A 22,105-nucleotide genomic window follows, 5' to 3' on the forward strand; every position below is an offset into this window, starting at 1 on the left:
CGCCCCTCACCCAGCATTGGTACATCCAAGCAGGTGGCCTGAGGACCGGCTCCGGGGTCACAGAGGGCAGGTCTGTCCACACCACCACCGGAGGCAGTGGAAGACCACGCAAGACAGCAAGTCAGTCAGGGAAGGGAGCGTCTGCCACGGAGCCGGTGAGCATCGGGTGGGGGGAGGGGCACCAGGGGCACAGAGCCGTCCTGCTGCTCGGAACCCAGCCACCCTGCTCGGGTGTAAGATGCCCCAAGCCCCCCATGGGCTGTCAAACTGCCCCTCTGCACACCGTGTTTATTTCAAGGGCTTGTGACATCAGAGGGCGGGGACACTGTCATCACTCTGGTCTCGCAGCATGACGTCAGAGGCAAACAAACGCCTGCACCACGGTCTGTACACTATTTACAGTTCGGGGTGAATACGAAATAGATACAAAGAGTCAGCATTTCTACAAAGGCCTCCCAGGAGCCCTCCACACCTCTGGGCTTCAGGAAGCATCTAGAAAGGTCTCAGGGCCGAGTTCCATCCACAAACAGCAGAGGCAGGGGCACCTGCTTTATGGGGTGCCCCCTGAATGTGAGGGCCAGCAGAAGAGAGTGTGCCCCCCTCCCCCCCCCCCGCTTCTCTCCCGTGTTAACGTGCTGAATCCGTGAGCCTAGTACAAGGGACAAGGTTAGTTCACGATGCTGCCCCACCTGGCTGGTTCGTGTGCTCGGGGACCAGGGGCAGCCACAGGGCAGTTCCCGCTCTAACCAGATGGGCTTCTACAGAGCACCCTTTGCAGTGTGGGGTCCCAGAGCGCAGGCACCTTTCCAGCCTCCAAACGAGCTTGAGGCGAGCGCCCCCGACGAGGGGAGCGCCCTCCCGTACAAGGGGCCAGGCGGGCAGGCCGAGGGAGGCCTCTGCCACCTGGCCAGGGCCCCTCCATCCTCCAGGGAGGCCCAGCGAGGCCATGGCTCATGAGTTCACGTGGGCCAGAGGGTGCCGGTGAGGGACAGGGTGACGCCCGTGTGGCCAGGGAGGGCAGAGGGAGCGGTCAGGGCCCCAGGGTTACAACCGGACACCCGGGCCTCCCCAGCCCAGCCCAAGTCACGTCGCGGCATCCGGCCGAACGGAGGCTCTGGACAGCCGCCGGGCCGGCTGACGTGAGGCGCGTGGGCCCCTGACGGGCCCCGGTGGCCCCTCTGCCAGAGCTGCCCAGGAGCCCGGGACCGCCGGCCACCTGCCACTCAAAGTTGTTAGCTTCTCAGGGCATAAAGCAGACAGATCCAGAGAGAGAGGTCAGACAAAGGGCCACCAAGGTCAGAAATGCAGCGTGCACGCACACTGGGCAAGCGTGTGAGAGTGCATGCATGTGGGCGTGTGCATGTGCGAGTATGTATGGGTGAGTGTGCATGTGTGAGCTTGTGTGCGAATGTGCACGCGTGCACGTGAGCGTGTGCATGTGAACTTGTGTGTGTATGAGTGTGTGTGAGCATGTGTGGGTGACCGTGTGCGTGTGAAGTGTGTGTGTGCGCACGTGTGAGCTTGTAAGTGTGTGTATGAGAGAGCCCGTGTGTGCGCATTGTGTGCATGTGTGGGTGGGCTGCACATGTGTACGTGTGCACGAGCGTGTGTGCACGCATGTGAGCATGTGTGTGCCAAGTTACATCCCCGTGGGTGTGCTTGTGTATGTGCGTGTGCTGCACGTACGCAAGCGTGTACATGAGCACAGGGCCATGGGCTGGTGGGGGCACATACTCTGGCCTAACAAGTGCCCTTGTCTTAGGAAACCTTTGCCACATGTGCCAAGGGTGACCGGCCGGCTCCGTACTCCCATCACGCACATGCCCAACCAAGGGCTCAAGCTCCCTGCGGAGGCCTCCAGCCTTTTCCTGCTATGCTTCTCTGAGGGTGGGACCCCGGGGCAGGGGGTGGGTGCCGTGAGGGACACGCACCTCCCAGGCCTCGGTCCAGGCGTCCCAAGAGGGGGCCTCTACGACATCATCTCCCAAAGCTGAGCCCCTAAACCATCCCCCAGAGCTGGGTGCCTCCTCCCTTCGGAGGGGCCAGAGATCTCAGGCAGGAGGTCTCTCGTCCCCCCTGCGGACGTGGAACATGCCTGAGACCCCTCCTGCTGCGGCCTGAGAGACCACTCCCCCTGTGCAGCGGCTCTGTGGACAGGGAGCACGTCTGAGGCCAGCTCCTCCCCCCTGCAGGGACACACAACACAGGGAGCATGTGGGACGGGACAGCAACCTTTCTCTCGGGACAACAGGCGCCTCCACCCAGGACGTGGAGTCCTCGATGGCCGAGACCCAACAAGGCGGGTCTGTCACTGGCGACATGCTCTAACTCTCACAGGGCCTCGAGATCCGACCCGGCCTTGCCCGGCTCAGGGGCCGCCCGCTCCTGCCCTGCCTGGCGGTCTGCAGCTGGAACCACCCTCCCCCGTGCCGGGAGGGCGAAGGGGGCTCAGCCCAGAGGGAGATGGCGATGGGAGAGGCACCTTCCCCGGGCCACTCCGCACAGGCCACACCAAGGCCCGCGGCGTCTGCACGGGCAGGGACTCTACCCACCACCCTGAGGCCCGAGGCCGGAGAAACACAGCCCTGGAGAAGGACGGTCCTCAGCATGAGGGAGCCAGCACGGCCCCAGAAGCGCTCCTTCCCGGGCCCCGTGGCAACTTCCACACCTTCCCCTCCCGGAGGCTGGGCCCTGACAGCAACAGCGGTTTCCACCTCTGAGCCTGTGCCCTCCGCCCTCCGCCCTCCACCCTCTGCTGTGGGCAAACACAGACCCAGCACAGCCACCTGCTGCCCGGCCAGCAAGAGGCGTCTATGGTGGGACCCGGGGTGTCCTGGCAAGGGGAGGGGGCAGGCACAGAGCCCATAGCAATGGCCCCTGCCCGGTCAAGAGACATTACTCCCTAAAGAGCTCTGAGCACCCGGACCTCATGCCCGGGGCACATGACCCTCAGATACTGTTTTCCAAGCCCTTCTCCGAGGACAAAGGCAGACTCTCTCGCCAACCACTTCTGGTCCGAGTCATGACAGAGCTCCCCCAGGACCTAGTGTTTGGGGGGAGGTCACTCCATAGTGGGCTTGGCCGCGTCCAGCCCGACCACACACAGGGGTCACTGCCGCAGAGATAGCCAGGTGCCCAGGCTGCGCTTCCAAATGCCAGATGCCTCCCACCCCACAGACTGCTGTTCCTGGCGCCAAGGTGCCAACCACAGGAGACAAGGGCCCCTGCTCCCTGAGGCTCAGGCTGGAGATGGTCATCCTTGACTCCCAGGATACCAAGAAGTCACAGCCAAGGGACCAGTCAGTGCAGAGCGGGTGGGTGGACAGTCAGCCGCAGCGGGGACGAAGGAGGCACCCTACAGGACAGGGCTGCTTCAGCTCCACGGGGGGAGGGGGCCCCCCAACCTCTGGGGGGCTTTGAAGGCTTTCCCCAGGGGTTATAGCATCGTCCTGCCCTGGGTCCTGTTGAGGCACCAGTGGGGGAGCAGTGAGGCAGGGCCCCCAGGGAAAGACAGCACGTGAACCTGCTCACCATGACCTACCCGGCCCTGGGGCCTAGAAACACCAGCCCGCAACCAGCCAGCATGCTCCCTGCACACGGGGCTCTATCCGGTGCTGGCCGTGGCCTGGAGCACATGGGGGTGCCCATCCCCAGGTCTCCGGTGGCTGCAAGAGCCCCCCGCAACGGCCCCGTTCCAGAAGCCTGTGGAGCAGACCCCTCCCCACAGGAGCCGAGGCCGGGAGGCCCTGAGGTCTCACCCCCTCCTCTGCAGGCCAGCAGCTCCCTGGAGGAGAGAAGGCATCATCGTGCCAGCCTTGCGGGGACAGAGGGACAAGACCAAGCCACGCCCACGGGGCAACAGTGCTTCCTTCAGCCCAAGCTCCCTCCCCACGGGCCTCAAGGCCATCGATCCTGCCCCTCGCTGCCACCCTCACCGGGCCCTGCTCCTTGACCGCACGCCTCTTCCCTACCGCCAGGGGTCTGTCCTCTGCCATCACCCCTGCTCACACCCCAGCCAGCGGTCTGCAGAGAGGGCACGGCCGGCCTGGCGGCCCCTTGTTAAGAAATAACTTCTGCCAGACTTCACTTCTCGAGACCAAGGCGCCCCCGCCCACGTCGCTGAGGAGCGTCCCGTCTGCAGACCTGGAAAGCCAGAGTCGGGGGGAGGCGGGCGGGCGGCCTCACTTCCGCGGCCCGGCCCAGCCCACGTCGCCGAAAGGGCCCTCCCCGGTGGCGGAGCGCGGCGGGGGCCCGCACGGGGTGCACAGGTCCGAGTCCGTGTCCGACTCGCCCTCCGCGATGTAGGGTCTGACTGTGGCGCAGGGCGCCGCGGCCGCGTAGCAGCTGTGGAGGCCGTCCAGGTTCTCCTTGGACTGGGAGATGCTGAAGCCGCTGAAGGAACGTTCCAGCTCCTCGTGGTCCACGGACGGGATGGAGATAGACGTGTCGCTGTCCCGCAGGGCGGCCTCGTGCCGCAGGAACTCCGTGCTGGCCCTGTTGCCCCCGCTGCAGGCGGACAGCGAGCGCTCGTGGGCGGGCGGAGGCGGGATGCGCACCAGCGAGCCGTGGTCGCCCACAGGGGAGGTGCCGTGGCCCTGGCGCGGGTGGCACTGCTGCTGCCACGAGGTGGAGGGCGGGCACTGGGCCGGGGGCGCCGAGAAGTTCTTCTGGCCCGTGGAGCTGGCGGAACGGATCAGCTTGATGATGCAGCCGTTCCTGTCCCCGTGCTCGCGGCTGTCCTCGGGGCTGTGGTAGGGCGGCGCCGGCTCGGGCTCCTTGGCCCCGAAGTACGCCTCCGTCTCCGTCGGGGGGATGCCCATGCGCTGCATGTAGATGTTCACCAGAAAGTCCAGCTTCTTCTCCATGGACAACACCTGAAACAGGGGCCGCTGGACCAGGCCTGGAGCTGCCGGGAGGCGGGCGGGCACCCTCCCCCGCGTGGGCGCAGAAGCAAACGCACGAGGGGCTCTGCCCCTGACCCCACCCGCCAGCCTGTGTGGCCTCTGGGCCGCCTTGCTGTCCACCGTGGGTCCACCCCTTGGAGCGAACCGTCCAGAGGGAAGGAAGGGCCGTGGCCTCCCCCGTCCCCCCCCCCGCCCCCCACGTTGGGCTGGGGGACCCTCCTACCTGCTTCTCCACCTTCCCCAGCCGGCCCATCATGCTGGGGTCCTCGGGCAACTCAGCCTCGGCTGGGCCCTTGGTGCGGTCCTTGTCTGTGATCGCCGGGCCCCGCCCCACGATCTGGTCCACTCTGCCGGGAAGAGACCCCACCCCCCAGCATGAGCTCGGGTGGGTGCGCCGGGGCCCGTGGCCCTTTCCTCCCGGGCCAGGCCACGGGCCCCCAGATCCAGGCTCCGGGCTGGGCCCGGAGCCGCCCGGGGCGTGGGGGAGGGGGTGTGGGGGGCAGCAGGGCACCAGGGCAGGTAGACGTGGGGCACCTGGTCTCTGAGCCTGCTCTCTGAGCCTGAGGGGCCTGCTCCCACCCACTGCGTTCCGGCGGGCGGCACATTAACGAGGAGTAAAGTGGAGAGGGATCGGACCGCTCACCCCCCAGCTGCCCTGCCCCCCGTGCCCCGCCCCCTCCCCTGAGCTTTACTCCTCTAAATGTGACCTCAGTCAGCCCAACCCGGGGAGGGGGCGGGGGGGGGGGGGGGCCTGGGGAGGGCGGAGCTCCACGTCTGCGGCAGGAACAGAAGCAGATGATGAGGGCCGCGGCTCCATGCACACCGGACAGGGAGGGACACAGACCAACACAGGAAACCGCCAACGCACAACACGGGGTGGGGGCAGACAGAGCCACTGCCAACCAGTCTGTGTGCTCGCTGGGCGTGTGCACGTGTGTGTGTGCGCGTGTGCTCGCGCGTGTGGGACGGACAGCGCGGCTGAGCTCAACTCGAAGGAGGCCACGGGTCCCGAACGGCAGCCGGAGGTGGAAGGTTTCCATCTGGGAGGAGGACATCGGTACGATCCCCGGCCGAACGGGATGGGCCACCGACAGGCTCGGAAGGGGCCACCGCTGCGGTGTGGGCTCCTGACACTGAGCCAAGACCCACAGGTACGCGGGGGCTCACGCGGGAACAAAGGCCCGGGCTGTGTGCAAGCTGCTGGGTCAGCCCTCCGACCGGCCCGGCAAACGGCATCCCCGCCGGGCGGTCGGGAGCCTCCAGCACGAGGCACACTCCTCAGGTCTCGGAGTGCAGGAGGCCACGTGAGCTGGCCGGGGCCACGTCTCGGCCTCCTTCCTCACCCACAGGCTGCTCTGTCTGCCTCTGAATGGGGAGCAGGGCTCAGGGGGATTGTTCTCTTTCTGTTGCACGAAGCAGAAGAGGGGTTCAGGCTTGCGTCAGCCACAGTACAGCCTCATGCTCTGTCTGAACTTCATGCTTGACTCATGCACGAAGGACCAGGAGGGGCGGGGGGCAGCGGGGGGACCCTCGGGCTCCAAGCAGACGCCAGTGGAGAGGGAGGAGGGTTCCCTGGTGTTTCCAAGTGTCCACACAGTCCAGGCACAGGTGCTCAGCGCCTTCACCCCTGCCACATGACGGGCCACCTGCCTGGCCGGTCCCCCCTGGGAGCCTGGAGCTGACGCTGCCGGGGTTTGGGGGAGGGGCCTCTAAGGGGCCTATGCCCTCCCTCCCCCTGGCCTCGGGCTGAGGGGTCAGGCTAAACCCCCACGTGCCCACGCTGTGTCTCCGGCCCCTTCTCTGTGAGAATCTGCGTGTCCTCTGGCTGCAGCCGGTCCGGAGGCCCCGGGCAGTTCCGAGGGCTACGGAACCTTCCCAGCTCACGGCTCTGGATGCCCACCCCTGCCCCCTGCACAATGCCCAGGACGGGCTGGCGTCTCAAGGCGGGAGAGGACGGGCAGAGCAGCGGACCAGCAAACACTGTCAGAGGCTGCCCTGGGTCAGGCCTCCTTCGTCAGGGACCCCTTTCTGACAGAAGAGCCACCAGGCTGGGAGGTCCAGCATGCTGACCCTCAGCCTCACGTGCAGAAACCCTGGCACGCGGGGAGGACGGGTCAAACACACCAGTCCCTCCAGGGGCCAGCATGGATCCACGTGGCAGTGTCCCTGCTGGCCTCCGGGATGCTCCTGGGCCCCTTTGCACCTGAGCTGCCAGCAGGCCAGGGCATATCTGCCCTGGCCATCCTCTCTGCCCTGGGGGCTCCGCTGTCCCTCAGCTGAGCAGCCCTGCCCAAGGGCCACAGGTTACGGCCACCATCTGTCCCAAGGAGGCAGAAAGGTACCGAAGTTTGAACTCGTCACTAGAACAGCTGCTTCTGTGAACTCCCCACCTAACCGTGCCCTCACCTTCCACTCCGCCCGTCAGCCAGGACCGGCTTCCATACTGTTCTGCCCACCGGAGATGACGCAGTGAACTGTCACGCGTCCCCTTGGCACCCAGCCGAGTGCTGGGTGCCTGGGGGGGGCTTCCTTACTTCTCTACCCGGGTGGCTCCAAGGCGGGAGAAGCAACAGGTGCTCCTCAGATCCGCGAGGCAGCCCAGGTGAGCCCTGCTGCAGGGAGGGCGCAGGGGGAAGGGGCAGGGGGGCCGGGGTGGGAAGGACACCGCCAGCTGGGGGGCCCCCGCCCAGGCTAGACGTCACTTGGGATGTCCGTGGAAAGGAGCCCCCCCACGGAAAGCTTCCCCGGGACCCTGACACAGCACCCCCCCCCCGCCAGGAGCAGCCCCCCCGCCTCCCCAATGTCCCGTCGGGATACAGGCCAGGTGCTGCCGTCATGTGGCCTGGAGCGAAGGGGGCTGGCCGTTCCACAGACACAAGGCGGGAAGGGCTGGCGTCCTGACCTAGGTGAGTACTGGGGTGACTCTCTCGGAGGGGCCGCGGGTCCTTTGCTGGGGTACTTCTTGTGCCGGGGAGTTGAAGGGGGTGGGGGGCCCACAATCATATCTATCCTGGCGAGTGAACAAGAAAAGAGACACCACCAAATGCATCGTGAAACAGCGCGGAAGGCGCTCACCTAACCTGGGAGGCGCCCGAGCGAGCCCAGAACTAGGGGGGCCCGCAACCACGCGGCTGGCCCCAGGCCTGCCCGGGCCAGCAGGTGTGTGCGCCGGAGCCACCGCAGCCGGGGCACGGCGCCGAGGGTGCCGGCGAACCACGGTGGGGCCCTGCCAGTGAGGGGCAGGTGTCCCAGCTCCTTGGGGCGGCCCATGTGCTTTGTTCTTCCGGTCAGAAGGGGGAGGGGGGCGGGTAGGACAGAGGAGCCTGGTTAACAAAATCAACCTCGGTGAGAGAGACATGGGAACAGGCCCAGCGGCCGAGCCGCTGCAGTACTCTGTCTCACACACCCCTGTGCACGTGCACGTCCACACTCTGCACGCCTCAGCTTGCACGCACGCTGCACAGGCACACGTTTGCTTGCATGTGCATAACTGCACACGCACACACTCGCACCTCACATATGCCCACGTGCACGGCGCAGGTCTAGCTGCCGCCCGGGGGCGGTGGGGGACGGTGAGCAGCTGACCGCGCAGCCTCAGCCGTGTTGAGGACAGGGTCACCCCCCGCTACCCGCCCGACGGGAGCAGCTTAAGGCCCAGAGAGACCCTTCCCTGGCGTCCAGGTGCGGGAGGGGCACACCAACCACCCCAGGACGAGGACTTCACTACCGCCAGGGCCTGGGGAGCTGGCTGAGCCCTACGACTGTCCCCTGACCGTCCGGACCCTGCTGCAGCCAGGACCCAGGTGGCCGGGGCAGACCAGTGGAGTCTGAGGGACCACGGGCAGGGGCGGGGCTCTTGCTGGCGGAAGCGTGTGACTCACTTCCGGAGACCACGGCAACAGCCACGTGGGCTCCTTACACCACACACACGTGTGTGCACGTGTCCGCGCCTGTGATCAGGTGTGCGCCCGGGTCCGTGGACACGCGTGTACGTGCCCTGCTGATGCCAACCCCTCACACGTGTCCTGGAATGCAGGGGGCCGCCCATGAGGGACGGGGGTGGACAAGCCCCTGTCCTGGGATAAGCAGCAGCTCCCGGCGGGGCTCACGAAGCCCCACGGCCCCTCTCTCAACTACCCTCACCCCCGACACACACGCACACCGGTGTGCACAGGTGCACACGTACATGCGTGGACCCACAGCACACACAGAGGCACATGCACACGCCACACGCATGCATAACGTGTGCACACACGTGCACCGGTACCGTGGCCGCAGGTGCCCGCACCCGTGCACGCGCATGCGTGCGTTCACACGATACACGCACGCGCACACGTGCATGTGAACGCACACACACGTACACGCTCGCCCACCAGAGCGGGGGCAGGAGGGCGAGAAGGGAGAGACAACGGAAAGGTTACAACAGACAGACCACACGAGGGTGTGCAGAAGGCCCACGGAGGGCCGGCGTGGGGCCCGAGAGGAAGGGCCCGGAGGCGGCGGCAGGCAGGGCCGACCACCGCGTCCCCACAGCCCTGTCCGCCACCCCCCCCTCTGGGGGCGGCACGAGGACCCCCACGTCGCCCCCCACCCCCCCCGTGCTGGCCCCTGAGGGATGCCACCCTGCCGGAGCCACCCCGGCTGTGGCCCAGAAGGACCCGGCCTCCACGCCCCAGGGCTGGTGGGCGGGGGGCTCTTGCCTGGACTGCAGGTTCTTGATGCGGGACAGCATGTCCAGGTGGCCGGCCGAGTACTGCTCGATCACGTCCATCACGTCGTATGGCCGCAAGCTCTCTTTGAACTTCCGCTTGGACACCAGGAAGCGCATCACGCTGGGGTGGGGGCAGCCGTGAGCCCCACGCACCCCCAGCACCTCCAAGAACAGGCACCGGCCGACGCCACGATCATCTGGGCCGGTCTCCCACCCTCTGTGTACACGGGCCACTCCCGGGCCCCGGGGTGCAGATGACCCGTCCCCCCCCCTCCCCCCTTCCCCCCCGGGAGCCGCCTCCCGGTAGCCTCCGTGCTCTGCACCCAGGACGGGTAGGTGACAGCCGTGGCATGAGGGGCCACGGGAGCCACAAGGCACAGGTGTCTCACCAGAGCACACGCCCCCACGCCAGCCCCCAGAGGGCCCGCATCCCAGGGAGAGCGGAAGCTGAGTCCCTCACCACACGGCCCGGATGCTGACTTTGAGGCCTGGGGTCAGATCTTCGGTCACAAACTCGCAGTTACAGCTCTTGTTGTCCTCCGCGGCGTCCTCCCCGGGGAGGCTCGCTTCTGGGCGGGGGCGAGATGCGGCACGTGAGGGGCGGAGCTGCACCGAGGACAGAGGGGCCGCCCCCCCTCCCCCGAGCAGTGCCCTGATTCCCCGGGAAGCCACCTTCCAGCCCACCTGCTCCCCTCAGCCGAGTGGCTCACAGGACGGCTTCAAAGTGGACAGAAACCATGGAAGACCGTCCAGCCACGAACAGGCATGAAGCCGATTTGTGGCCCTGCACGGGTGTGCGAGCACACAGCACGTGACTCGCTTGTGTGAAAAGTGCAGAGGAGGCCAAGGCACACGGGCAGCAGCAGCCTGGCAGTGGCCGGGGCTGGGAGGGGCCCTAACAGGTGCAGGTCTGCTCCGAGCCAAAGAATGTGCTGGAATGAAAGCTGAGTGTACTGCCACCAAAGCGCTCACTGTGATGTGGCTGACCTTACGTGACGGGAGTTGCACCTCAGAAAAAAGGGTCGAGGAGAGTCGCTGCTCAAAGGGGCTCCGGGGCCCTGGGTGGTGCTCGGGGCACAGCGAGAGCGCAGGCAGACGGCGGCCTGACCCACCTTCTGAGTTCTGTCGGGACGCGGCGCCCTTGATCCGGAAGGCCTGGCGTGCCCGGCTGCGGTCCCCGAAGCTCCAGCTCTTCGGCACCTTGCTGGGACTGTCCTCCAGACTCTGGTCAGCACTGGGTGACCGGCGGACGGTCTGGGCCTGCGGGGACCCCTTCCCCTTGGCGGCCACGCCTCGGGGACTGGAGAAGACACGGTCTTTCAAACTGACCTTCTGACTGCTCCCACGAGGACCGACAGGGGCGGACACACAGAAAGACAGCAAGAGAAGTCACTGTGCAAAGGACACTCACACCCCAACGTCCGCTCACAGCCCACGCCGACACGTGCACACACGGGCGCCCCTAGGGCCCCTCAGTGCTCGGCATGGCCGCGGGGAGGGGCAGTGGACTCTTAAATCACTTTGGGTGCTACGGAAAGGTGCTGGGCCTTCTCCACACTGTCCTGCCAGGTCTCCAACTCCACGGTGACACTCTGCGGCACGAGGACCCCCAAGTGCCCCGTGGGTGTGGCTTTTCCCTGGCAACCTTCTCTGGTTTCCCTGCCTGCCCCTCCATACCCCGTAACTGCCCCAGGGTCTGGGGGGGTGAGGTCCACAGCTGCCAAAACCCCCTCTGCCAAACCCCAGGAGCCACCTGGAGAAAGGTTTGGAGCAGGAGCAGGAAGCATGGAAGGGCGGAGGGGGCCGGGGTGTCCTGTGAGGCTCGGCCCCTCTCCCCGGCACCAGGGCCAGCACAGGCTCCCGCCCCCACATACAGGATGCATCCGGGAACTGAACGCCCACACTTCCAGGGGGTGGAAGGGACGTGCCACAGGGAGGGGCCACCGTGGCCAGCCAGGGGTCCTCGGGCCTCCCTGTGCAGTTGGGTCTGATACCCTCTGGGCAGCAGCCACGAGACAGGAGTGGGTCACTGTGGTCCGGGGGCAGGTCAGGCCCAGGGACCAGTTGGCCCCTGGCTTCCTCCCACTGGACAGTTTCCACTGTGGAAGAGCATGGCTCTTGTGAACTGTGAACCTGCTCACACCCAGCACATGCAAGGAGCCACAGAACTTTCTAGAACAGCCTCTGAGCAAAGCCCTGCGCTGCTCCCGGGGCCCGACGGGGGCCTCTGCTGTCACCGGGAAGCCACCATCACCTGCTCACCATTCAGACATCGCCAGACCCCACTGTGGCTCCCCTGGGTCAGCCACCCCCATCAGCCCCGACCAGAACCCACAGCCGAGACAGGTCCCTGAGACGGCGCAGACATGACTGGCCACGGAGAAGAGACGGCCAGTGGCCTGGTCTACCCAGCCTGGACACAGCATCCCCTCCCACCTCCCCGAGCAGCTGAGATCACCCGTCTGCTAGTGAGCAGGTCTCCCCAGGACAGGGAAAAAGGGAAGAAAGGAGCCCGTAAGAGCTAGAAGTTGAGCTGCGGTGTGGATCCCGCTCGGGTGGAGCAGGCATCTGCTGGCTCAGGACACTGGCCCGAGCCCGTAACGGCTGTGCCCAGCACAAGGCCAAGAAGGCCAGACGGGTGCGAGGGACGCCGGAATCCAGGCACCGTGCGGCCCTCCGCACAGACGACCTCCTCCTTCCCAACGGAGATCCAGGGAGACCGTACGAAGCAACGGCCCCGCTGAGCCCCCGGAGCTGGGCCCCACGCAGCCGTCTCAAGGACGGAGCCACAGGAAGGCCTTGCTGTCCCAGCTCTCGGAATGTGCAGACTGGTGAGGGACGCTCTGCCGCAAGAGGCCGCCATGTGGGTGCCCAGACTGCACAGCTCGGTGTGTGCAGCACCCGGCCCCCGGCCCCCCAGACCCGCCCCACGTCCAGGTGTCCACGCAGCCCCTGCTGCAGCAGGGGTCGAGGGAAGGGCTGCCTTAATAACCTCACAAGCCAAGGACAGAAGCAAACCAACGCGGGCTGGGGCTCTGGCCACCTGCTCCGGCGGAGAGACCCCTGGACGAGACCGCCGTGTGTGTGCAAGGGTGGTCTCTCCTGGCACCAGTGCTCCGGCATTCACACGGGACAAGGGGAGCAGGTTCCGGAGGGTCTGGGGGAGACAGCCAAGCCCCAGCCTTCTCCTCCCCTGCCTGCTGCCCACAGCGAAAACCCTAAATACCCGGGGGAGGGGAGGGGGAGGGGGGGAGGCCCGCACCGACATCGGCCACGCTTGGGTCTGCACAGCCGGGGCCCAGCTCAGCGGGGAGGGAGCCAGCATCCGCGGGGAGGACCTCCCGCCCGCGCTCGACCACGGATGCCCAGGGAAAGTGCGAACGATGACGGGGCATCCGTGAGGCTGAGCTTGGCCTGGGCTCCTGGACTGGCCGTCTGGTCCCCCAGCAGCCTGACCACGGCCCCTTACCCGAGGGCCCAGCCTGTGGCCAGAAGCCCCCTGGACACAAGCTCTGGACAAGCGGGTCAGCTTCTGCCGGGGCCCAACGCCTCCGGTCCCGGAGCTGCGAGTGTCCCCCAAGCGCCGCCTCCGGTGGGGACTCGAGGCATGCAGAGATGCAGGTGGGCAAGCATGCCCCTGCCCCTGGTCCTGCTGCACAGCCCCTCCCCACGCCCGCCGCTCGACACCCGTGCGCCCAGGGCCAGCACCGCCACATGCACAAGATGACAGGCGAGTGCAGCTGCCCACACGCCGTGGGGCTGCGTGCTGCTCTGGCCGGGGAGGGGGGCAGGCGGGAGGGGGACGGGGCGGGGGTGGGGACCCAGAGCAAGCAGGACAGACGCTTCCACACACCCCACAGCAGACAGTGGACGGAGAGTAAAGGTGCGGACAAGGAGCCCACGGGGCAGGGGGCCGTTTCCGGTCCGCCCAAAACCAGGCCTGTAGGGGGAAGGGGGGGCCGTGGGCCTCTGGCTTTCCGGCGCGTCTGGTGTGTCAGGGCCACGGGGAGCCCGCACACACAGGACGGAGATGCCTCCCGCAGGTGAGGCGGCCGGTGAGGAGTGGCCACCCTCGGTGCATAGTAGAGGTGCTAGATGGCGAGCCCCAGAGGGAAGGCTCACCGGAGAGCGATGAGGACCCCGGAAACCACCGGCGCCCTTCCTGGCCTCAGAGCCCCTGGCCGGCCCCCCCCCCCCCCACCTCCTGCTTGGAGCAGGGCATCGTTTGGCTTGGGGACAAAAGCATCTGTGCCGCCAGCAGCCAGCACCGTCACCGGCCGTCATTTGGAATCAGAGGGGGCCCGGGGCTCCGCCGCGAGGGGCCGTGGAGGCCGAGTTGCCAATCAGAATTGGGGCCTGGGGGGCCGGGGCGGGGTGCCAGCCTCGCCCTCACTCATCTAGAACCTCTAATAAGCAGTGTTTGGAGCGGGAGAGGAGGTGGAGTACAGCCGTGCAGCAATGGTCGGTCCGTGCGACACGCCCGCGGTACCTAGAGTGTCCAGGGCAGCATCCACACAGGGACTCTCTGCACGGTCTGCCTTTACTGGAAATGAGGAGAGCACAGTTAGTCCTGGGCGCGCCCAGAGGGGCCTGGGCCGGGCGAGCGGGCAGAAAGCACAGGTAAACTGAGGCACCACGCCGACCCTGATGCAGCCCTGGGCTCAGGGTCCAGCAGCCGCACTTGGGTCTGAGCAATGACAGTGAGGGGCCTGCACAGAGAGTCTTCCGCCGGCCTGGAAAAGAAAATAGTGCCCTATTTTTGGAGAAAAAAATTCCCGTTTTTTTCCTCCAAAAATACCTTTTCCTTCCAGAGTCAGAGTTTTGGGCCACGTCTTCTTAAAAATGTATTATTTTTTGCTATCTTCATGCCAACCAAAAAATAATACACGGGCGAGACTTGGCAAAAGGCTTGTTCTAGATGGACAGGATTCCGGAAAGCACACATTTTAGAGGGGGGAAACGTGCACCCTGGCGTCACAAGCTGATCACCGAGGCTTTGCCGAGCCCAGCCAGCCGCCGGTCAGCAGTGGCCTCGGCACATCCAGGAGCCAGTGGCTGCCTGTCCCTGGAGGGACGCTCAGCAAAGGGGCCTTGGGGGCACCGCCCAAGTCGGTTCGGCTGGGTCTCGGTGCTGAAGCCCTGGGCTGGGCTGGGCTGGGCTGGACCTGCCGGGCAGCTCAGAAAAGGCTCCCCCGGTGGTCTGTGGTCCCCAGGAACCTCCCCCGAAGGCCCCAGATCTCTCTGCACTAGATCGTGCACATTTTTAAGCAAAAGTGAAAACACACAAGAGTCTTTGGCCTTCCTGAGGCCACCCTCCCTCCCCCCACCCCTGCAGCTACGGCCTGAGACAGCTGCTCTCAAACCGCGGGCACAGGAACCAGACACGCCGACCCCTCTCCTCCCCCCTGCTCACACAACCCAGCCCCAGGCAGGGCTGCCCGACGTCCACACACATAAACACTGGCGGCACCTGCTGGCGTCCCCACAGGGCGCCTCCGGTCCCCAACACTTAGCTCTCCCACCAGTGCACAGCTCAGACTGCCCAGAGCGCTCCATGCCGGCCCAGGGGCCGAGGGCCATGGGCCCCCCAGCCCCCTCCCCTCCAGGGGGGACTTCCTCCCTGTGGGGTCCTCTCGGTGAGGGAACTGGGGTCCAGCTGTATCAGAAAGTGCCCTCACGTGGGGGCAAACTTCCCTGTGACTCAGTATCCCCAGGACCCGGACCACCCCCCCCCCCCGCCCCCGCCACCTAGCAGCTCTGTCCACGGAAGACCCTCAAATTTGGGGCAAATGCTCTTGCCCAAGGCACACCCTTACGTCAGCCACAGTCCCACCACAGCTAAAGACTGAGAGCCCCTTGCTGCCTCCCCCCGCCCCCCGGGGCTCCCTGGGCCTGCACACGGCCCCCAGCCCCCACCACCCGGAGGCTCTGTCCAGGGCAAGAGGGTGATGGGGGGATGGGCTTTGCCTCCAGCGCCTTAGAAGGACCTTAGCTTTGTCCAACCCCCCAAACAGCTTTGCTGCCTTCAAAACTCCCAGCATAGACGCCGGCCCCGGAAGGGCCCAACACTGCCTGGGGACACGTTCCCAGCTGCACCGAAGACATAACCACCCACCTGTCCGCCCGCTGCCTGCTTCCTGAGCACCTGCGTCGGAGGACTGGCTCTCGTGTGTAGTAAAACCTGAACCGGTCACACGCGGCCAGCGGCGCCCCCATGGGACAGTGCGCTGAGAGCCTGACCAGAGCCGGGGGGTACCCACGGCCTCCCTGAGCACTGCCCCACGGGCTTCGTGGCTCAAGGCCCCCCAACTCAGGGGCCCGTTCCTTCGGGGCTCAGGCCAGCGCTGGGGTTTTCCTGCCCGCAGCAGCCAAGTGGAGCTCCGGCCGGACTGAGAACCGCCAGCAGACAGCAAGGGTCTGGGAGGGGTGGGCAGGCACGCCCAGGGGGCCTGGGGGTTGAGTGAGTGGAAGAGGCACCCACAGACACTCACCAAGACCAGACTGAACAGACAGGCACTCGGACACAGCACGTGGCTGCCTCGACGAGGAGGGACCCACACAGACAAGGGGAAAGCAGCTGGAGGACGGGGGGGGGCGGGGGGGGGGGGTCTCCTCCAGGCACGGGGGGTGGGGGGCAGTGAGAAGTGGGATGGGGCAAAGGGCAGATCAGACACACCCAGAGCGGCACAGCCCGAGACCCCGCGGCCTGCCCCCCCACCCTGCCCGGGCACAGACGGCCTTGGTCTGACACCGGCCCAACCGAGGACCCCAACACAGCTGGGGCGCATGCCCGTCGTGAGCCAGGACCGGGAGGGGGTCTCACGGCAGCCGAGTGAGGGTCCCTGTGCCCACCCATCCACCTGCCCAGACTGGTAAGTGCCAGCGGGATCCTGGCACGCAGGTGGCAGGTGGCAGGAGGCCACTACCTCCCACTGCCTTGCAGGAGGGGCTGGGGAACCACACCCCCGTTAGCACTTCACGGAACAGGGTCCCCTTGCCCGGCAGCCCCGGGACAGGCCCACCCCCTTGGGGGCCCAGGCGGCAGAAGAATGTCTGGCATCCCTACGGTGCTCTGGCTGCCGAAAAGGGGATCTGTGGCCACCCCGAGTGAGGGGACAGAAACGCTGCCCTCCGTCACCGAGCTGACAAGCGTATGTCCCAGGAGAGGCCTTCTGTCCCCAGGGCTCAGCCCGGGGTGCGCCAGCAGGAGGGCCGGGCCAGGCCAGCCCTCGGGGAAGCCACTGGGTCACGGGCAGGCAGGGACACACGGACACACAGGGAGGAGACAGAGGAGTGGTGTGCGGAAAGCAGGGAGAGGGGAGCCACGGAACGTACCGGAGAGCCCGGGGGAGGGCTCCCGTGTGTCCTCACCTTGAGTCCTGCTTTCAGGGTCAGCCACCTCCTCCCCAAAGACAGACGGACGTGAAAGGGGCCCGAGAAGGGCAGTGACAAGATTAAAGGCACTTGGGGGGGCAGGCAAGAGTGTCCAAATTGGGGGGAGGGCAGGAGAGAGAGAGAGAGAGAGACGCTGAGACGAGAGTCGTGGGGAGGAGAACGAGAGGCCGCGTGAGGCCGGGGGGCCTCAGATGGACCGGGGCAGAGCTGCGGGCCCGCCTCCCCCGGGCTCAGGGTGCGGAAGGGCCGACACAGCAGCAGCGATGGGGACTGAGGACGTGGGGGGCAGCCCCCCCTGGTCCCCCACACACCAGGCCGTGCTGGGCATGTGCTCTGCATCCCCCGTGATGGTGAGCACGGGGTCTGTGTGCCGGGTAAACCAGCCAGGTCCAGGGTCGGCTTTCTTAGCCGCTTTGAGGGGCTGGTCACCCTTGCTCCAGCGGCTGGTTCGGGGCAAGAGTGTGGCCAGTCTTCTGTCACCCCCTCTGGGGGAACGTGTGGGGAGGAGCGTGCCCTCCCCCGGTGCATGGAGAGGGTAGAGCTCAGCCTAACTTGAGCGGCCAGTTAAGTGGCCTGCGGTCCAGAAGGGACTAGACTCGCGGCAGGGTGTTGGGGGGGGGGCGCACCCCAAGCTCAGCATGGTGATACACAGGCAGGCTGGGGTTTATCAGACTTGGAAGTCATGAAACAGTCGATTTTCTTCTTAGTACAGGAAAACATCAGATTGCTATCACCCCTTCTCTGCTCCCAGCAGAGATAGCCCTCGGAGTCCCCGCACACGGTGGGGTTGGGGGCGACCCCGTCTCTAACCTGCCTGACTGCACACCGGAAGGCGGCACCTGCAGGGGCCGGACAGGCAAACACTCACAGGGCCAGGGCTCAGTTTCCACCAAAGAGGCACGAGGCAGGGAGAGGGCGTCTGGCCCTGCCCTGGACTAGGGGTGCTCGCAGAGGTCTCCTGCCTCAGGGCCAGGGGCGGACGGGGGGCGCTGAGCACAGGCAAAGTGATTTAAGGGCCCACAGCGTGGCCGGCAGGGTCCAGACACACAGTTCCACACGTGGGCACAGGGCCCGCGATGACAGTGCACAGACACGGAGGGGCCAGCCCCCACGCACGGCAGCATACCCGGGGCAGCGGGGGGCAAGCGGGCACTGACCTTGGAGAGGGCTCCGGCTGAGGCTCCTTCCTTTAAACAGAAGCGACAAGACTGTTAGCAGCAGGTCGGTCAGGCGGACCCCACCCCACGCAGGGCCCAGAGGACCCGCCCCCCAGCCCCACCCACCCCCACCTCAGGCCCACCCGCCCCGAGAACCCCTGGAGGGCCCGAGGAGGCGGGTCCTGGAGGAAAGAGGGAATTCTGGAAGTGCTCGAGGCCCCACGTGAGGGGCACACGTTTTAATGAGAACCGCCAACGTTAACTAAGTGAGCGTAGATGGAAACGCCGGAGGGTTCCGGTTCCACAGCCAAGGTTCGGGACGGACAGTTGCCCCAGTTCTGACTCCCACTGTGGCTTCTTGGGGTCACTCTTCTCCGTGTTGTTTCCCAGCGGAGAGGCCACGGGGCTGTGGTCCCGGGCCTGTGCTTGGCTCGGCCCAGGGCAATTCTCCAGCGCACCCTGACTGGGGGTAGGTGACTTCCAGGGCCCACGCTCTTCATGAACTGAATGGAAGGCTGGCGGCTTGGACTTTCCTCGGCTGAATCGCGGGGCAACCGCAGGTGACCCGAGTGGGCTCTTCGGGGCGTGTCCAAAGTCTCGGCGGAACAGGTACCGTCTTGCTGTGGCTGGCGGATCCGTGTGACAGAAGAGGCGGGAGGGGTGCCAGACCGCCCACAGTCCAGCGACGCGGGGTGCAGAGGCCTCCATGGGACCCCTCGTGCCTGTCCTGTAGCCGCCCTGGAGCTCAGACGCCAAGAGCCGCGCGGTGAGTCTCCGGTGACGGTATCACAAAGACCCACAAATCTGGCGGCTTAAAACCACGGGAGCTTCTCTTCCAGTTTGGAGGCCAGAAGTCAGAAATCCAAGTGTCGGTCCGCAGCTCCCCGCCTGGGGCCGGGGCGTGAGGTCCCTCCTCCTCTCCCAGCCCCTGGGGGCCCCTTGCACTCCTGAGCTTGCGGCCGTGTCCCTCCAGTCTCCACCTCCCTGTCACAGGGCTTCTCTTCTGTGGCTGGTCTTTCCAGGACACGTGTCCCTGGGTCTAGGGGCACCCCAATCCAGGATGACCTTCCCTTGAGATCCTTAGCTACCTCTTCAAACCCCCCTTTCCCAAATGAGGTCCACTCACGGTTCAAGGGCATGGACATCTTCCGGGGGCCACCACTAAACCCACTACGGTCTGTGCCTTAGCACCCCAAAATTCATGTCCACCTTACACCCCAACACCCCAAAGTCTCAACCCATGACAGTATCAGCCCTACGTCCAAATCTCAACTAACGCTCAGTAGCTCAGAGAACCCATAATCGCGGGGTCTCGTTCATCTGGGCCAGGTACGAGGAAAAGCGCATGTGATCCACACTTGGGTAAAAGTCCTCTCCAGGTGGGGACCCGTCAACTCTAGAAAACCAGTGATCTGTCCCCAAAATACAACAGGACAGACAGGGCCAGACAGGCCCACCCAAACAGGGAGAAGTTGGAAGGCATAAAGGGTCACCAGTGCCCAAGGTCTGAGACCCAGCAGGAAACCCCTCTTGGTCACAAGAGCCTCGGTGGTCTCCAGGGGCCCCGGCCCGAACCCGCCCCGCACCCGCCCAGGCCCCAGCCGTTCTCCCCTCGCCCCGAAGGCCCAGCGTGTTTGTGGCTGGGGAACTCCGTCAGCCTGTCTCCTGCCCGCAGGTCCCCAGACTGCCAAGCCCTCCTTCGCTCAGTCTGTCTGTCCCTGCCGGCCAGGGCACGCTGCTATAAATTCCTAACAGCCGCGTGGGCCTCCTGCACACGCCACGGGGACAGGCAGTTGTGCAGGAGGGTTCCCACACATCTCTCCCGGGTGACCCACCTTACCGCCTCTGCCAAGAGAGCTTAGACCCGCCCATCAACACACGGAGCTCTCCCACCAAGGCTGTCCCCGCCCACGACCCTCCTTCCAGAGTGCATCTCCTAACTTTGTGTCCCCCGCGGTCTCGACGGGGCCGCGGCCCCGAGTCTTCAGGCACTGGCTTCTCTGCTCTGAGGTTGATTCAATTCCCATTCACCGCCCCAGACAGTGTCTTCCATGAGGTTCGGCCTGTCTGCCACCGTCTGTGACAAGAGTGGCCTTCCTCCCGTAGCCAGCGATCCCCATTTCCATGCAAGACCTCACCAGCAGCGCGTACGGCACCCTCCAGCTGCCTGTGCCCTGACCAGACCGTCCCCGCCACGCTCCTCACTCCCCGGAGCTCTTACTGGAACCACCCCCACGGCCGTGTTTCCGTCAATCATTTCCTCCAGGGAACCCAGGACTTTCCTGTGTCTTTTTTCCATTTCTTCCAGACCGTCCTCTCCCATATCCCATCCCAGGCACCGTGGGTAGTGCCACAGGCTCCTAACGTCTGGTTACAGACCTGCACTCATCCGCCAGGCCGCACAGGAGCACACACCAGGCAGCCTACACAACACAGAGCTACTCCGTCGAGCTGGGGCGGCCAAGCTCCCCTGAGGCTCTGGGCGGGGCCTGGGGGGGGGGTCCCTCCTGCCTCTCCCAGCTCCTGGTGGCCCCAGGCATCCTGGGCCCCTGGCCACATCCCTCCCACCTCTGCCTCCCCTCACGCAGGCACGCTGTCTTGGGATTTAGGGCCCATGCTAATCCAGAATGGTTTCATGTTGAGATCCTTCACATAGTAACACCTGCAAAGCTTTTTTCCAAAGAAGGCTGTGTTCACGGGTTCCGGGGCGCAGACACACCTTCAGGGGATGGGGGCCACCGCTCAACCTTTACGGGCGGCCCACCCCGCTGACCCCTCTTCAGAGGCGGCAAGCCGCGCGGGGCAGCCCTCTGCGCGGGGGCCCAGGCGGCCACTCCTCCACACACCCGGCTCTGTGCCCCTGCACTCGAGTCGCAGATTTGGGGGGATTACGAGAGAACCAGCGGGCACCGTAGCGTGTGCGTCCGCCCGCTGCTCCGGAGAGATGCAGGGACGGACTCTCCCCCGCCTGGGGCTGGCACGCCAGCCACGGGAGGAGCCCCTGGCCCCACACGGAGCAGCACCCTCTGTGCCCACCCCCCACACCGGCCACCCTCTGGAGATCGGAGCCTCAACCAGGTCAGCAGAAGCTTTGGAAACCACCAAGACCACCAGGCCCCGTGGCCAGCAGTGCCGGGGACCTCCTGTGGCTGCCTGCCCCTCACCGAGGACCCCCAGGAGGGCTGAGACCCTCCCCCTCACCCCCCCCGCCGCCCCCTGAGCTCCAGCCCAGGCGCCCTCTGCTGACCTGAAGGTGAGCCCAGATTTACTCTTGAGGTTCCGAAGCAGCTCCAGCTGGTTGAGCGGCGGGATCAGTCTGTGGCGAGAAGAGGCACAGTGAGCTTCTGGCCGCCTAGGCCTGGGGGACCCTCACCCCTGCTCTCACCAGCGTCCACTGCACACACAGGCACCTACGGTGTTAATGCTGGGGGCATGGGTGTGGCCTGTCCCAGGCAGAGGGAGGGGACGGCTCCCCGGCGGTGGTGGCCCTGGGGGGCCACCCGCACTCTCTGGGCTACACCTCTCCTGGGGTCTGTGGCGCTGGAGGCGGGCAGTGAGCAACATGCACGGCAGGGGGGCAGGAACAGCACCCGGGCCGTCCATGGAGAGTGTGGGGAGGGTCTAGAAGGGCACCGGAGGACAGGTTGGGGGGCCACGTACTGTCTCCTCTCCCTTCCCAATCCCTGAACACCCCCGAGGGGCAGTACCGTTGCAAACAGCATCCCAACATACTCGTGGTCCCAGATCCCTCCCTGCAAAGCCAGGGCAGGGACCGAGGTCACAGAAAAGGGCTTTGCTGGGCAGAGAGAAGCCCGCTGCAGATGGGCGGCCTGGACAGCTGGAAGAAAAGGCTCTGCTCCAAGCCCCCTCTTCCCAGGCCAGGCCACGCCCACCCAGGACAGCCTGCTGCCCAGCCCCCGCCCGCAGGTGGGCGTTCG

The 22,105-nt window shown here is 66.0% G+C and overlaps 1 protein-coding gene across 14 annotated transcripts in view; it reads right to left on the reverse strand.

The window, feature by feature from the left end:
* Nucleotides 1-1,484: 1,484 nt before the first annotated feature.
* KCNQ2 (potassium voltage-gated channel subfamily Q member 2) overlaps nt 1,485-22,105 on the reverse strand; it is a 51,774-nt gene continuing 31,153 nt past the window's right edge. For 3 of the 14 annotated variants that reach the window (XM_086702694.1, XM_086702705.1, XM_086702704.1), the window contains 9 exons: nt 21,415-21,483; nt 18,168-18,197; nt 14,105-14,158; nt 10,728-10,951; nt 10,076-10,184; nt 9,605-9,736; nt 7,807-7,914; nt 5,128-5,251; nt 1,485-4,874 (listed from right to left, as the gene is read on the reverse strand). In XM_086702694.1, coding sequence (XP_086558820.1) covers nt 4,182-4,874; nt 5,128-5,251; nt 7,807-7,914; nt 9,605-9,736; nt 10,076-10,184; nt 10,728-10,951; nt 14,105-14,158; nt 18,168-18,197; nt 21,415-21,483 — 1,543 coding nt within the window. In that variant the 3' untranslated portion in view covers nt 1,485-4,181. Of the gene's footprint in view, nt 4,875-5,127; nt 5,252-7,806; nt 7,915-9,604; nt 9,737-10,075; nt 10,185-10,727; nt 10,955-14,104; nt 14,159-14,258; nt 14,349-18,167; nt 18,198-21,414; nt 21,484-22,105 lie in introns of all 14 variants that reach the window. The other 11 variants (XM_086702696.1, XM_086702695.1, XM_086702702.1 and 8 more) reach the window with 8 other exon arrangements.

The sequence above is a fragment of the Puma concolor genome, chromosome A3 (genome assembly GCF_028749965.1).
Source record: "Puma concolor isolate L17-30 chromosome A3, mPumCon1.1.hap2, whole genome shotgun sequence".
Taxonomy (NCBI): domain Eukaryota; kingdom Metazoa; phylum Chordata; class Mammalia; order Carnivora; family Felidae; genus Puma; species Puma concolor.